This window comes from Portunus trituberculatus, chromosome 9 (assembly GCF_017591435.1).
Source record: "Portunus trituberculatus isolate SZX2019 chromosome 9, ASM1759143v1, whole genome shotgun sequence".
In the NCBI taxonomy this organism is placed as follows: domain Eukaryota; kingdom Metazoa; phylum Arthropoda; class Malacostraca; order Decapoda; family Portunidae; genus Portunus; species Portunus trituberculatus.
In genome coordinates this window covers 2887501-2900004 of record NC_059263.1, presented here as the reverse complement: position 1 = coordinate 2900004, position 12504 = coordinate 2887501, and the positions used below count along the sequence as shown (strand labels likewise).

Here is a 12504-nt window from a genome sequence, read left to right as displayed (position 1 = left end):
AGGACTGTGTTAGCATCTCCTCCTCCTCCTCTTTTTTCCTCTATTACTTCTTGTTTATTTTTTCTTCATCAACGGCTCTTTCTACGTCACACCCAAAACTCACGGTGAAAATGCATTCCAGTACTGAAGGGACTAAATCATTGATGGAACACAAAGGAAGTGAAAAAAAAAATCAAGTAACAATTGTTATATTTTTTTTACAAATTTCAACAAATATTCAAACAATTATTAAGTACAAAAACACAATACTATCAACTCTGCATTCCTATCCCTCACATACAAGCTGTAGTGGAAGTTGCCAGGGACTTTTAACCCCTTGAATACCATGACATGTTTCCATACTCATTTTTGAGACTATTTGCTGATTTTCTACAGCTTCAAAACTTATGTAGGGGATTAAAATAATGAAGACTGGCCATTAATCTTCTGACCTCCATAGACCCTTCCTAATGTCAATAAAATGGTCTAATCGTACACAAATGTCAAGGTAGAAATGTGTCCCAGTATTGACGGGGTTAAGAGTGTTTTCTAGTCAATCACAATATACACAAAACCTTCCCATAGCACCTGACTGGCCATATCTGTAGCCTTGCATCTTGTCCTGGTGAGAAAGCAAAGTGTTCAGGAAGACAGGCCCAGCTCATATTCCACACAAGGCACTATAATGGTGATTCACAAATGTACACCATCTTTCATACTAACAAGCTAACTATGTCTTCGTGTACCTGTTTTGTTTTATTATTCTGTAGTTCAATGTTGATGGGTACATATTGACACTCACCAAATACAATCACTACTTTTTTAGTTTTAATAAGGAACATTTGATTTAATAATGGTGGTGATGTTACAGTTTCACGTTGCATAAAACAATGAAATGATAATGTATTGCTAAAAACTATTGCTGTCACTGTTTCTCTCACTTCAGTACACTTTGCTCATAAATTATAGTACAGGTGATACAGTTTCAATTCAATGAGAGAAAGAATATGAGACAGTGATAAATGTGTTTGTGTGTGTGTGTTTGTGTTTCACTGTTTGATCTGCTGCAGTCTCTGACGAGACGTTGCCCTACGGAACGAGCTCAGAGCTCATTATTTCCGATCTTTGGATAGGCCTGAGATCAGGCACACACCACACACCGGGACAACAAGTCACAACTCCTCGATTGTGTGTGTGTGTGTTGATATCAAAATAACTCGTGGTAGACCAGGATTGCTGCTAATGATCCAAGGTAACTCGACATATAACTTGACAACAGCTTCCCATGAACAGACACGCATCACAGCTTGCCAGTCATTCTCCGTGGCCTTAGTGAATGAGCTAAGGCTGACGTTTTTATGTATCTGGCATCTCAGCTTCATTGATTCCACTGGTTGGCACATTTACACATCCTCTCATGAACAGACACACCTCACACCTTGCCAATCATTCCCTGTGATCTGAATGAATGAGCTAAGGCTGATATTATATTGTATCTGGCATCTCAGCATCCTTGATTCCACTGGTTGGCATATTCACACGTTCCTATCAGCAGACACCTCACTCCTCTGCTCCTCCCAGCCAAGTGTGACATTGCCTAAGGTGTGAGTTGATCAGTCATCCTCAGCATCAGGGTCCTTGATCAGCTTCCACTGCTCAGCGCAGACCTTGAGTGCATTGTGGGCGTATTCCTTCGCCTTGGGCAGCACCAGCTCTGGGTTGTCAATCTTGGAAATGGCATGCAAGGCAGTCTGTAGGGAGAGAAGAGTCATATACAGGCTGGCTGAGACACTATCATACACACACATTATTTACTTATTTATTCTCTCAGCTCTGTCAGCTCCTGATGGAAAAAAAAAAAGAGTCTTGCACTCTAAACTACTACACCCCAGGAGCTCAGCCATAGCACAACTGACCATACACTGCCACAACAATGCTAGACAACACACCCTGTGGCCTCCCTTCATGATGACTAGCTTCTTGCAGTAAAGATGCAAGAAGCCACCAGGCATACATGTGGCACTCCTTGTATACATTACACCTACACACATCCACCTGCCAGCCACATGCATAACATCCACTTTATCCAGACTGAAGTACCTTGCAGTGAGTGTCAATGACGCGCTCTGCACTCTGCTTGTCGTGGCACACCAGCAGGTACACAATGACAGTGCCGCGGTATTGGATCTCTTTGTTGCTGCTGGACAGAAGGAATTGAAGGATCTCAATCCAGTCCAGCACCTGTGTGGGAAGGAAAGGAGGGACACTGAGCACAGTAGGCACACAGAGGACTCAAATAAGAAAGGCTGTATAAAGACCCTCTCAAATCACCAAGTCCCCACAGAAGCCATCAGGCCAGCACACTTACGTCAAACACCTTCTTGACACACAGTGGTGACTCGGCCATCACCATGCACATTGCCCCAGCTGCTGCCTTCACAATCTCCTCATCCTCGTCCGACGCGCACAAGGTCAGGTACTTGAACTTATCATTCTTGCCCTCCAGGATCTTGATGATGTCCGGTGAGGCGCACATGTTAGCCATGCACTGTGGGAGGAAGTGCTCGTGTGACTAATGAGTGTGTTTGGTTATTGGTTTCATCTGCTGTAATGGTAAATGAAGGAGATATCTGGTTGCTTATCCTCTCTCTCTCTCTCTCTCTCTCTCTCTCTCTCTCTCTCTCTCTCTCTCTCTCTCTCTCTCTCTCTCTCTCTCTCTCTCTCTCTCTCTCTCTCTCTCATTCAATCATTGCATTCATCTACTTCTCTGGTGAACAATATCTGGGTACATGTTATCTCTATTATCTCTCTCTCTCTCTCTCTCTGACCTGGATGGCTGCCCTCCTGATCAGGTCGTGGTGCTCAAACATGTAGTGCTCAATGAGAGGCAAGCCCTTCTCCTTGATGATGCGTTTACGAGCTGACTCAGACATGCCAGCTATGTTTGTCAGGCCCATCAGAGCCTCAAAGTTCTCAATGCCGGAGCAGTCTGGGTGGAGCAGCTTCAGCAAAGGACGCACCACCTCGTATGCCTGCCAGAGGAAAAATGAGGATGGAATTAACCTCTTCAGTACTGGGACGCATTTTTATTGAGTTACGATATGAATAGATAATTTTATTGACATCAGGAAGGGTCTATGGAGGTCAGAAGTTTAATTGCTACAGTCTTCGCTATTTTAATCCCAAAGTAAGTACCTGAAAATGCTTAAAATTGCTAAATGGTAAGCAGAATAAATAGGAAAACATGTTACTGAAGGGTTAATGTGTGTGTGTGTGCATGTGCGTGTAACCATTCCTGCAAAAAAGACAACGGCAACACTTACTCTCTGTCCTGGAAAAGACACTTCAGGGTTGATGGTGATGGCAATGCGGGCGAGAGCTTGAGCTGCCATCACCTTGCCCTTCTCTGTGCCCTCCGCTGCCAGCCCCAGGAGAGCCTTGACGCCACCCTGCTGCACCACCAGGCCACGGTTCTCTTGTATGGAGCATATTGCATTGTATAGCCTGAAGGAGGAGGAAGGTTAGAGGAGATTGTGGTAGCAGGAAGAGGAAGATGAGAGCTGGAGATCGTGGAGGTAGGAGGAAAATGAGGGTGAGGAGGAGGTTGTGGAAGTAGGAAGAAGAGGGTTAGAAGAGGTTGAGAGGGCAGGAGGAGCAGGAAGACAAGGGTTAGAAGAGGTTGTGGAGTTAGGAGGAGGATGAGGGTGAGGAGGAGGTTGTGGAAGTAGGAGAAGAAAGACAATGGCGAGAGAAGATTGTGATAGCAGGAGGAGGAAGATTGAGGAGGTAAGAGGAGAAAAATGAGGGTTGGAAGAGATTGTGTGGGTAGGAGATAGAAGATATAGGTTGGAGATTGTGGAGGTAAGAGGAAAATGAGGGTGAGAGAAGATTGTGGAGGTAGGAGGAGGAAGACGAGGGTTAAAAAAAGGTTGTCGGGGATATCATACTTGCTTTGATCTTTGTAAAGCCCATAAGAGGAGAAATGTTAGAAGAGTTGGTGGGGGTAACATATACTAGTTAAGATTCCCTGTTTACTGTCTAAGACAGTGTTTCCCAAACTTTTTTAGTACGTGACCCCTTACAGCAGTACCAAACCTGTCATGACCCCCACATTTATAAGCCTTCCAAAATCGTACTAATTTTAAATGTTGCCATCTCGAAATTTGTAAATCGGCTAAGCTGGCCGCTAGATCTAGCCGATTCTAGCGGCTTCTAGCCAGAAAATGGCCAATCTGGAAATACTGTGTGGCGGGTCTGGCAACTGTGGTACTTATAGTGGACTACCGGTCTGCACATGCACTCTAGCCAGCTCCGAGACTGACTGAAAAGTTTAGCCCCGTTCCGGCAAGCTGAATGTAGTACATACAGTTGTTAGACCCTTCATGACCCCCAGAAAAGGGCTCATGACCCCCAGTTTGGGAACCCCTGGTCTAAGAGGAAGAGAAAGGAGAGGAGGGGAAGGAGGAGGGTTTGGAGATCTGGTGGGGTGATAATTCAGATCTTCCCTCACATAGTCTGCCCAAATGAAAGGAGCATCAAAGGAGGTTCCCAAAGACTCAAATGAAATGACACAGTAGTACATATTTTGCCTTGGAACTCAGAAACATTAAAAAAATAAAAAATTTCTTTATCCTGCCAAGAAGTAAAGATATACCGAACCCAACCTAAAATAAATATAAATAAAATAATCCAACCCAACCCAGCCAAACCAACACCAACCTAGCAATGAGTTCCTTAGAGTTATGGCTTTCTGTCTTGCTAAGCACCGCGAGAGCCCAGCTGGCCCCTTGCTGCGCCAAAACGGTGATGCGGTTGTCCACAAAATCCTGGTCATCCATCTCGTGCTCCTCCGGGATGTGCTGCTTGGCGAACTTTGCGAGCTCCACCATCTCCGGGATCACCTCCTGCTTGTCGTACGCGTTGCACAGGTTGACAACGTTGCCACCACACCGTACAGGCAGTTCATGTCACCGGACTGTGGGGGGAGACCAAGTGAGGCAGTGAGTTTGAACATAGAGAAAATGTGTGTGTGTGTGTGTGTTTCACTGTTTGATCTGCTGCAGTCTCTGACGAGACAGCCAGACGTTACCCTACGGAACGAGCTCAGAGCTCATTATTTCCGATCTACGGATAGGCCTGAGATCAGGCACACACCACACACTGGGACAACAAGGTCACAACTCCTTGATTTACATCCCGTACCTACTCACTGCTAGGTGAACAGGGGCTACACGTGAAAGGAGACACACCCAAATATCTCCACCCAGCCGGGGAATCGAACCCTGGTCATCTGTGTGTGTGTGTGTGTGTGTGTGTGTGTGTGTGTGTGTGTGTCTCACCTTGGCCAGCTCAATCATGGAGTGGAGGGCATCTGTGTCGGCAATCAGCTTTTCCTTCACCTCGGCATCCAGAGTGAGGAAGGACAGCCCCTCACACGCCCACCTCCTCATGTCCTTGTCCTTGGAGGGGTTGATCAGGAACCTGTGGGGGGAAGTACTTGTTTACTCACTCACTTACTCATTCACTCACTCACTCATTAATTTACCCATTCACTCATTCATTCATTCAATAACTCACTCACTCTCACTCACTCACTATGTCCAAGAAACAATGAACTTCCTATACTGGCAATGAACCACACACACACACACACACACACACTCCTACCACCCTAAAAGAAACATCCCCTTATGCAAACAAAACACCACACAGAGCCACAATTCCATCGGCACTCACCTGCGGCACGCCTCGGCCAGCTTAAGAGCGGCACCCTCACCAAAGGGCCGCATGGAAGCATCGGTGCCACCAACAGAGCCAAGTTTGCATAGACCCACCAGAGCGCGGACCTTGATGGAGTCTTCCTTGCTCTGGTACAGCTTCTTCAGGATGTCTGTGCCCTGCGTGGTGATGGAGCGGCACTTGTCCTTCTTGGAGGCTGCTGCGATTAGTGCCTCACATGCCACCTGAAAGAGGAAGATGTGTTGGTTGCGAATGAAGGAGAAAAGAGGGAGGTTTCAAGACATTTATCCCCTCTGGTATACTCTGTTGTGTTGGTTGAGAATGAAGGAGAGAGAGAGGGAGGTTTGAAGATGTTTATCCCTCTGGTATTCTCTAGTGTGTAACATCTGACCTCTCATGATCTTATTCCTGAGACCTTATTTGACCTCTCATGACCTTATTTTGTGATCTTATCTAACCTCAAGACCTGATTTTGTGACCTTGTCTGACCTCTGACGACCTTGTACCTTCTGCTGCAGGATGTCATCGCTGCCAGCCATCACCAGCATCATCTCCAGCATGCCCTCCTTGGCGATGAAGTGGTTCCCAAGGTCAAGCGGCCCCAACAGCAGCGTTGTCACCACCACCACCACACGAATCTGGTGCTCTCGGTCCGGGGTGAGGAGGCGCAGTCTGAGAGGGCAGGAGGAGGTGAGGAGGGGTGGGTGTTGTTGTTGTTGATGTGGTGGTGGTGGTTGTGGTGGTTTGTTTTGGTTTGTGTGCTGTTTCTCTCTCTCTCTCTCTCTCTCTCTCTCACTTACATCCATAGATTAGATAGATAACTAATACTAACCTAAACTGAACTAAACACACACCAATCTATCAATACCTCACCTCACCAAGACACCTATTCATCCATCACCTCAGCTCACCTCACCACCACACCACCCTATCAACACCTCACCTCACCACCACACCAACACATCACTCTATCAACACTTTGGCTTGAATTCTGTGCTTCACCTCCACTATTTCAACAGCCTTTATCAAAATTTACACAAGTTTTTAAGGTGTTTTTATGGTTCTAGAGACAGTGACAAGATTTCTACTTTATTAACTGGAGAAACACTCTAGAAAATCCTGCTAATCATCTCTGTGGCCTTGGAAAATAGTTATTATAAGAGCAAAGCATTTTCAAGCAAGTTTTTATGGTTTTAGAGGCAGAATGACAAAATTTTTACTTTATTAACTCAAGAAACACTCTTGAAAACATCGCTACTCATCCCTGCAACCTTCGAAAACAGTCATGGTGAGACAACAAAGCATTTCTGAATATGGACTATTAGCTCACCAGCATCACACCACCCTAACCTTGCCTTACCTCACCAGCACCCAAACACATCACCCTATCAACACCTTACCTCACATATTCTTCAATGCGTTCCCTGAGGGCAGCGCGGGCCTTGTCGTCACTCTGTGTTTCGTACATGCGTGAGAGACAGATGGAGGTGGTCATGCGTGTGTTCTCCGTCACCTCAATGCAGCTCTCGAAGCTGAATTCAGGGAGTTCTGAGGCAATGTCCAATAGCTTCTCAACACCTGGGAAGAGATTTGGTGAGATGAGGTTAAAGAGAGTGAGAAAAAGAGGGAGATAATTGCATAGAATGAGAATACCTGTTGTTAATGAATAAATAAATTTACACCTCAAAATACAGACAAATAATTAAATGAACTTAAAACAGACAAACTAAATAAATAAATGAACTCAGAACATAGACAAACAAATGAATGGGTAACTTGCAACACCTACTCAATATAAACAAATAAATAAATGAACTTACAACACACACAGACTAAATAAATAAATGAACTTACAACACACACAGACAAATGAATAGTTACTTGCCACACCGACTCACCTCCCATCCTGATAAACTTGTCCCCCCAGTCAAGGCGATCCCAGGCCAGGTTCTTGAGCACCAGTTCAATAATAGCATCACGGCACAGGCCAGACATGGTGCGCTGCGTCATCATACTCACCATCGTGGCCATCAGACTGTCCACCTCCTTCTGGTTCTCTGCAACAAACACACCGGCATTACCTCTCTGTCTTTCTCTTTCTGTCTCTATACCAGATCACCAATTATGCTCTGGCTTGTAACATCCACTAAACTCTGTCATTTCTTCACTCAAAGTACATAAAACAGCCTTGAAAATATAAGTAACATTCAAAACCACAAAAGCACCCTTAAAAACTTAGTTAAGATCCACTTTAACCTTGTCATCTCATCACTGAGACCACATAAACACCCTTCAAAACAAGAATAACCTCCACTACAACATTATCAAATCCATTGAAACCACAAACACACAAAACACCTCAAACACACCGCAACACATAGACACAAACCCAAACACCTACACAAACACACCCAAACACCCTCAACATAAACACAAACACTCAAAATACCCCCAAACACCTCAAACACATTACAACACCTGGCACACACACCCAAACAAGCCCCAACACAAACACACATCTAAACACACCCCAACACACAAACACAACCAAACAAACCCAAAACACAAATACCCTTAACACACAAATGCACCACACACACAAACACCTACACCCCCAAAACACACCCCACACAAAAACACCCTCAACACACAAACACACCAGCCAGCAAGTGTTTATCTGGCCTCTTCTCCTGCTTGATATCCATCCCAGTGAGACTGTTGAGGATGACCTGAAGAGTGTATTGTGTGGCGTTGACCAGCTCCTTGTGCGGGGAGTTCATCAGCTCCAGGAACCACGGAATGCCCACCTCTGTCAGCAGCTTCTTGGCCTGATGCGGGGAGAAAGAGGTTAGTGTTAGTGTTGTTGTTGTTGTTGTTGTTGTTGTTTTGGGTGGTAGAAAGAAAATAGTGATGGTATTTCTTTAAGTGGTACAAGTAAATATAGTGCTAGTGTCTCCTCCTCCTCCTCTATACTATACCTCATCTTCAACTTTCCTTATTTCTACCCTTGCAACTCCTCCTCCTCCTCCTCCTCCAGCAAGTCTCACCCTGGCAGTGTCTCGGCAGAACTCGGAGAAGGTTCTAGCACAGGCCACTCTGATCTCAAGGTTCCTCTCTGTCTTGAGCAGTTGAATGATGCGTTCTATCAATCCCTGACTCAGCAGCAACTCAGCACCTGTGGAGAGTCAGCAGGGAGTCAGCAGCAGTGTTAGTGTTGTAGTCTGTCTCAGTCTGAATAGTGTCCCAGGGAGTGTGTGGTTGTCAGATCTTGAGGAAAACCGTACGCTGTCCTTGTAATAAGTGTGCTGATCAACAGAAAACAAGTAAATTCACATCAAATCAATGACGTTATCAATGTGTTTAAAATCCAGGAGCCATTTTATAGTACGCAGACTTTACTAGTGTGACTCTTCAGTACTGGGACGCATTTTTATTTTGAATTTTTTGGGGTGTGATTTGGTTTTATTGACGTTAGCAAGGGTCTATGGAGGTCAGAAGGTTAATGGCAAGTCTTCACTATTTTATTCCCCCACATGAGTTTCTGAAGCTGTGTAAAATCACTAACTAGTAAGCAAAATATGGAAATGTGTTCCTGGTATTGAGGAGATTAACCCTTTCAGTACTGGGATGCATTTTTACCTTGAAATTTGTGTACAATTAGACTATTTTATTGACATTAAGAAGGGTCTATGGAGGCCAGAAAATTAATGGCAAGTACTGAGGAGATTAATAGACTTAGTTATGAAAGCGTTTTGATGTCATGTAGAATCGATAAATGGTTGTAATATGTGGGATGTCTTTAAAAATCTCTCTCTCTCTCTCTCTCTCTCTCTCTCTCTCTCTCTCTCTCTCTCTCTCTCTCTCTCTCTCTCTCTCTCTCTCTCACCGGCTCTCTCCCTGGCCAGCGCCACCAGGTTGTTGGCACACGTCTCTCTCTTGTCCTTCTCATGGCTTGGGTCAAACAGGATCTCAAACAGCTGTTGCACCTTCCCAGATGTCTTGGTCTTGGCCTCTATCTGCAGGAGGAGGAGGAGGAGGAGGAGGAGGATTAGTTTAAGGATGTCTTCAGTGTGTTTTCTGCTTCTAGTGACTTATGGGTGAGTGTTCCTTATGTGTGTGTGTGTGTGTGTGTGTGTGTGTGTGTGTGTGTGTGTGTGTGTGTGTGTGTGTGTGTGGAATTAGTTAGTACTTTGTGTGTAAAAAAAAAAAAAAAAATACAACTGTGGGGATGAATAATATGCACACACACACACACACACACACACACACACACACACACACACACACACACACACACACACACACACACACACACACACACACACACACACACACACACACACACTTACTATGACCATTAATACCACTAACATTACTAAAAAAACAAAAAAACTATGAAAACACACACACACACACACACACACACACACACACACACACACACACACACACACACACACTCACCAAATCCTGCACCACTTTATGTACACGTTCCAACATGACCTGCACTTCCTTGTTCTTCGGATCCAGCGTCTGCACTGCCCTGATGTCTGCATAGGCCTTCTCAAACTGCTCCAGGGACTCATAGGCCTGGGCGGGAACAGTGCCTTGGGGTCCTTAGGGGTGAGCTCCAGGCCTAGGGGGGATGCGAGAGGGGGTAGAGAGGGGTGATGTGTGATGGGAGAGTGGTGAGGGGAAAAGGTGGTGATGTGGGGGTGATGGGAGAGAGGAAGAGAATGGTGATGTAGGGTGATGGGAAAGTTGTGATGGGAGAGAGGTGATAGGGAAGGGGTGATGGGAGAGAGAGAGAGATGATGGGAGAGGAAGAGAGGGGTGATGGGAAAAGGGTGATGGGAGAGAAGATGGGAAAGAAGTGACTGACTGACTGACTGATTAATTGATTGACTGACTGACTGACTGACTGACTAATTCTTTCTTTCTTCTTTTCTTTCATTCCTTCATTCATTTCTACTTTTTTTCTTTTTCTTTGCCTTCCTTTATTTCTTATCTTTTCTTTATTTCTTGTCTTTTCTTTTATCTCCCTCTCTCTTTTTCTCCATTCCTCCATCATCTCCCTTTGTGCACACTATCTCTCTCTCTCTCTCTCTCTCTCTCTCTCTCTCTCTCTCTCTCTCTCTCTCTCTCTCTCTCTCTCTCTCCACCTGTCAAAGCTATTTCATCTCCTTTCCCATTATCAAAACTAACACATGTATATTCTCTCTCTCTCTGGGGCTTACATTGGGTGCAGTCCTTCACCGTCTGGTTGAAGTCCTCACACTTAAGATGCACGGCCGCTCGGTTCTTGAACAGCACTGCCTTGTCCTTCTCCTCGGTGCTGATCTGGATAGCCTGCAGAGAGAAAGAGAGAGAGGTAAGGTGGTCATGTATCTTTCGTCCAAAAATGTTCACTGTAATTTATTTAATGGCTACAGTATTTTTCCTTCCCTCTCTCGCTTGCTTTCTTGTTTTTTCCTGTGTGTATTTTTCAAGAAGGTAGTTTTTGTTTATCTTATCAAAAAAAATGTTCGCTATTCTAATCTATCCTATGCGATTTATTTAATGACTACAGTACTTTTCCTTCCCCTCTCTCTCTCTCTCTCTCTCTCTCTCTCTCTCTCTCTCTCTCTCTCTCTCTCTCTCTCTCTCTCTTTTTACCAGCATTAATTTTTAAAGGTGGTTGCCGTTTACTTCTCATAAAAAATGCTTTGCTATTCTATCATGTGATTTATTTATGGTACTTTTCTTTCCCTCTCTCCCCTCTCATTCCTTCTCTCCTTACCTGTGTGTATTTTTCGAGAGCCTTGTCCCAGTCGCCGTCCTTGTAGGCTTGGTTCCCCTGCTCCTTCAGCTCTTGGGGTGTGGCCTCTGCCTTGCCCTGTCCCCCCATGGTGTCTCCTCCTCTGGTGATGTGATAAAGTACTCTGCAAGGTCAACAGTGTGTGAATCTGTGGTCATATTGTAGTGTTACATCTGTTCTCTATCTTTTCTTCTTTTCTCTCTACACCAGCACGACTCTTCCTCTTTTCAAGGCTGACTCTTTCACTGTTCATAAACCTGACATGATATTCTTTTTATTTACGGAAAGGATATGAAGCAACAGTGGAATGCCCTGCTGTGGTGTTTCTATGAGAGAGAGAGAGAGAGAGAGAGAGAGAGAGAGAGAGAGAGAGAGAGAGAGAGAGAGAGAGAGAGAGAGAGAGAGAGAGAGAGAGAAAGGCTGACTGGCTAGACTAATTAGCTGACTGGCTGACTGATTGACTAACTGACTGACTAAATGAATGACTGATGGACTGACTAACTAACTAACTGATGGACTTACTGGCTTACAAATAAACTGGATAACTGGCTGACTGACTAACTGACTGACTGACTGACTGACTGACTGACTGTATCAACTCTCTCTATGCCAGTTCCATTTCACCACATTCCTACCATTAAGGCTCATTTGCATATAAAACCCTCTTTGCCATCACCCCTTCAGTACTTTCCACGCTCATTGTTCTGTGGCACATTAACAGGCTCTGGTGGTGGTGGTGGTGGTGGTGGCAGGATGTGTCATTTAGTATGTTTATTTTTCCTTTTTGTATTAATATTTGAGGTCATAAAGATGATAAAGGGTTAAATGTATGGCTCTCTCTCTCTCTCTCTCTCTCTCTCTCTCTCTCTCATATTCTCTTTTATCTATTTTCTATCTTGTGTCAGAGATTAGCACAATGGAAAATAAATGAGAGAGAGAGAGAGAGAGAGAGAGAGAGAGAGAGAGAGAGAGAGAGAGAGAGAGAGAGA

General features: G+C 44.8%; 1 protein-coding gene across 1 annotated transcript in view; it reads right to left on the bottom strand.

Moving 5' to 3' along the window:
• Positions 1-172: 172 nt before the first annotated feature.
• LOC123501241 (protein unc-45 homolog B-like) overlaps positions 173-12504 on the bottom strand; it is a 13298-nt gene continuing 966 nt past the window's right edge. The window contains 19 exon segments of the mRNA XM_045249964.1: positions 173-1730; positions 2080-2220; positions 2348-2527; positions 2808-3011; positions 3303-3483; positions 4699-4915; positions 4918-4954; positions 5319-5460; positions 5716-5942; positions 6225-6390; positions 7119-7296; positions 7617-7775; positions 8378-8546; positions 8766-8893; positions 9605-9734; positions 10183-10316; positions 10319-10354; positions 10956-11067; positions 11498-11639. Coding sequence (XP_045105899.1) covers positions 1593-1730; positions 2080-2220; positions 2348-2527; positions 2808-3011; positions 3303-3483; positions 4699-4915; positions 4918-4954; positions 5319-5460; positions 5716-5942; positions 6225-6390; positions 7119-7296; positions 7617-7775; positions 8378-8546; positions 8766-8893; positions 9605-9734; positions 10183-10316; positions 10319-10354; positions 10956-11067; positions 11498-11605 — 2787 coding nt within the window. The 5' untranslated portion in view covers positions 11606-11639 and the 3' untranslated portion in view covers positions 173-1592.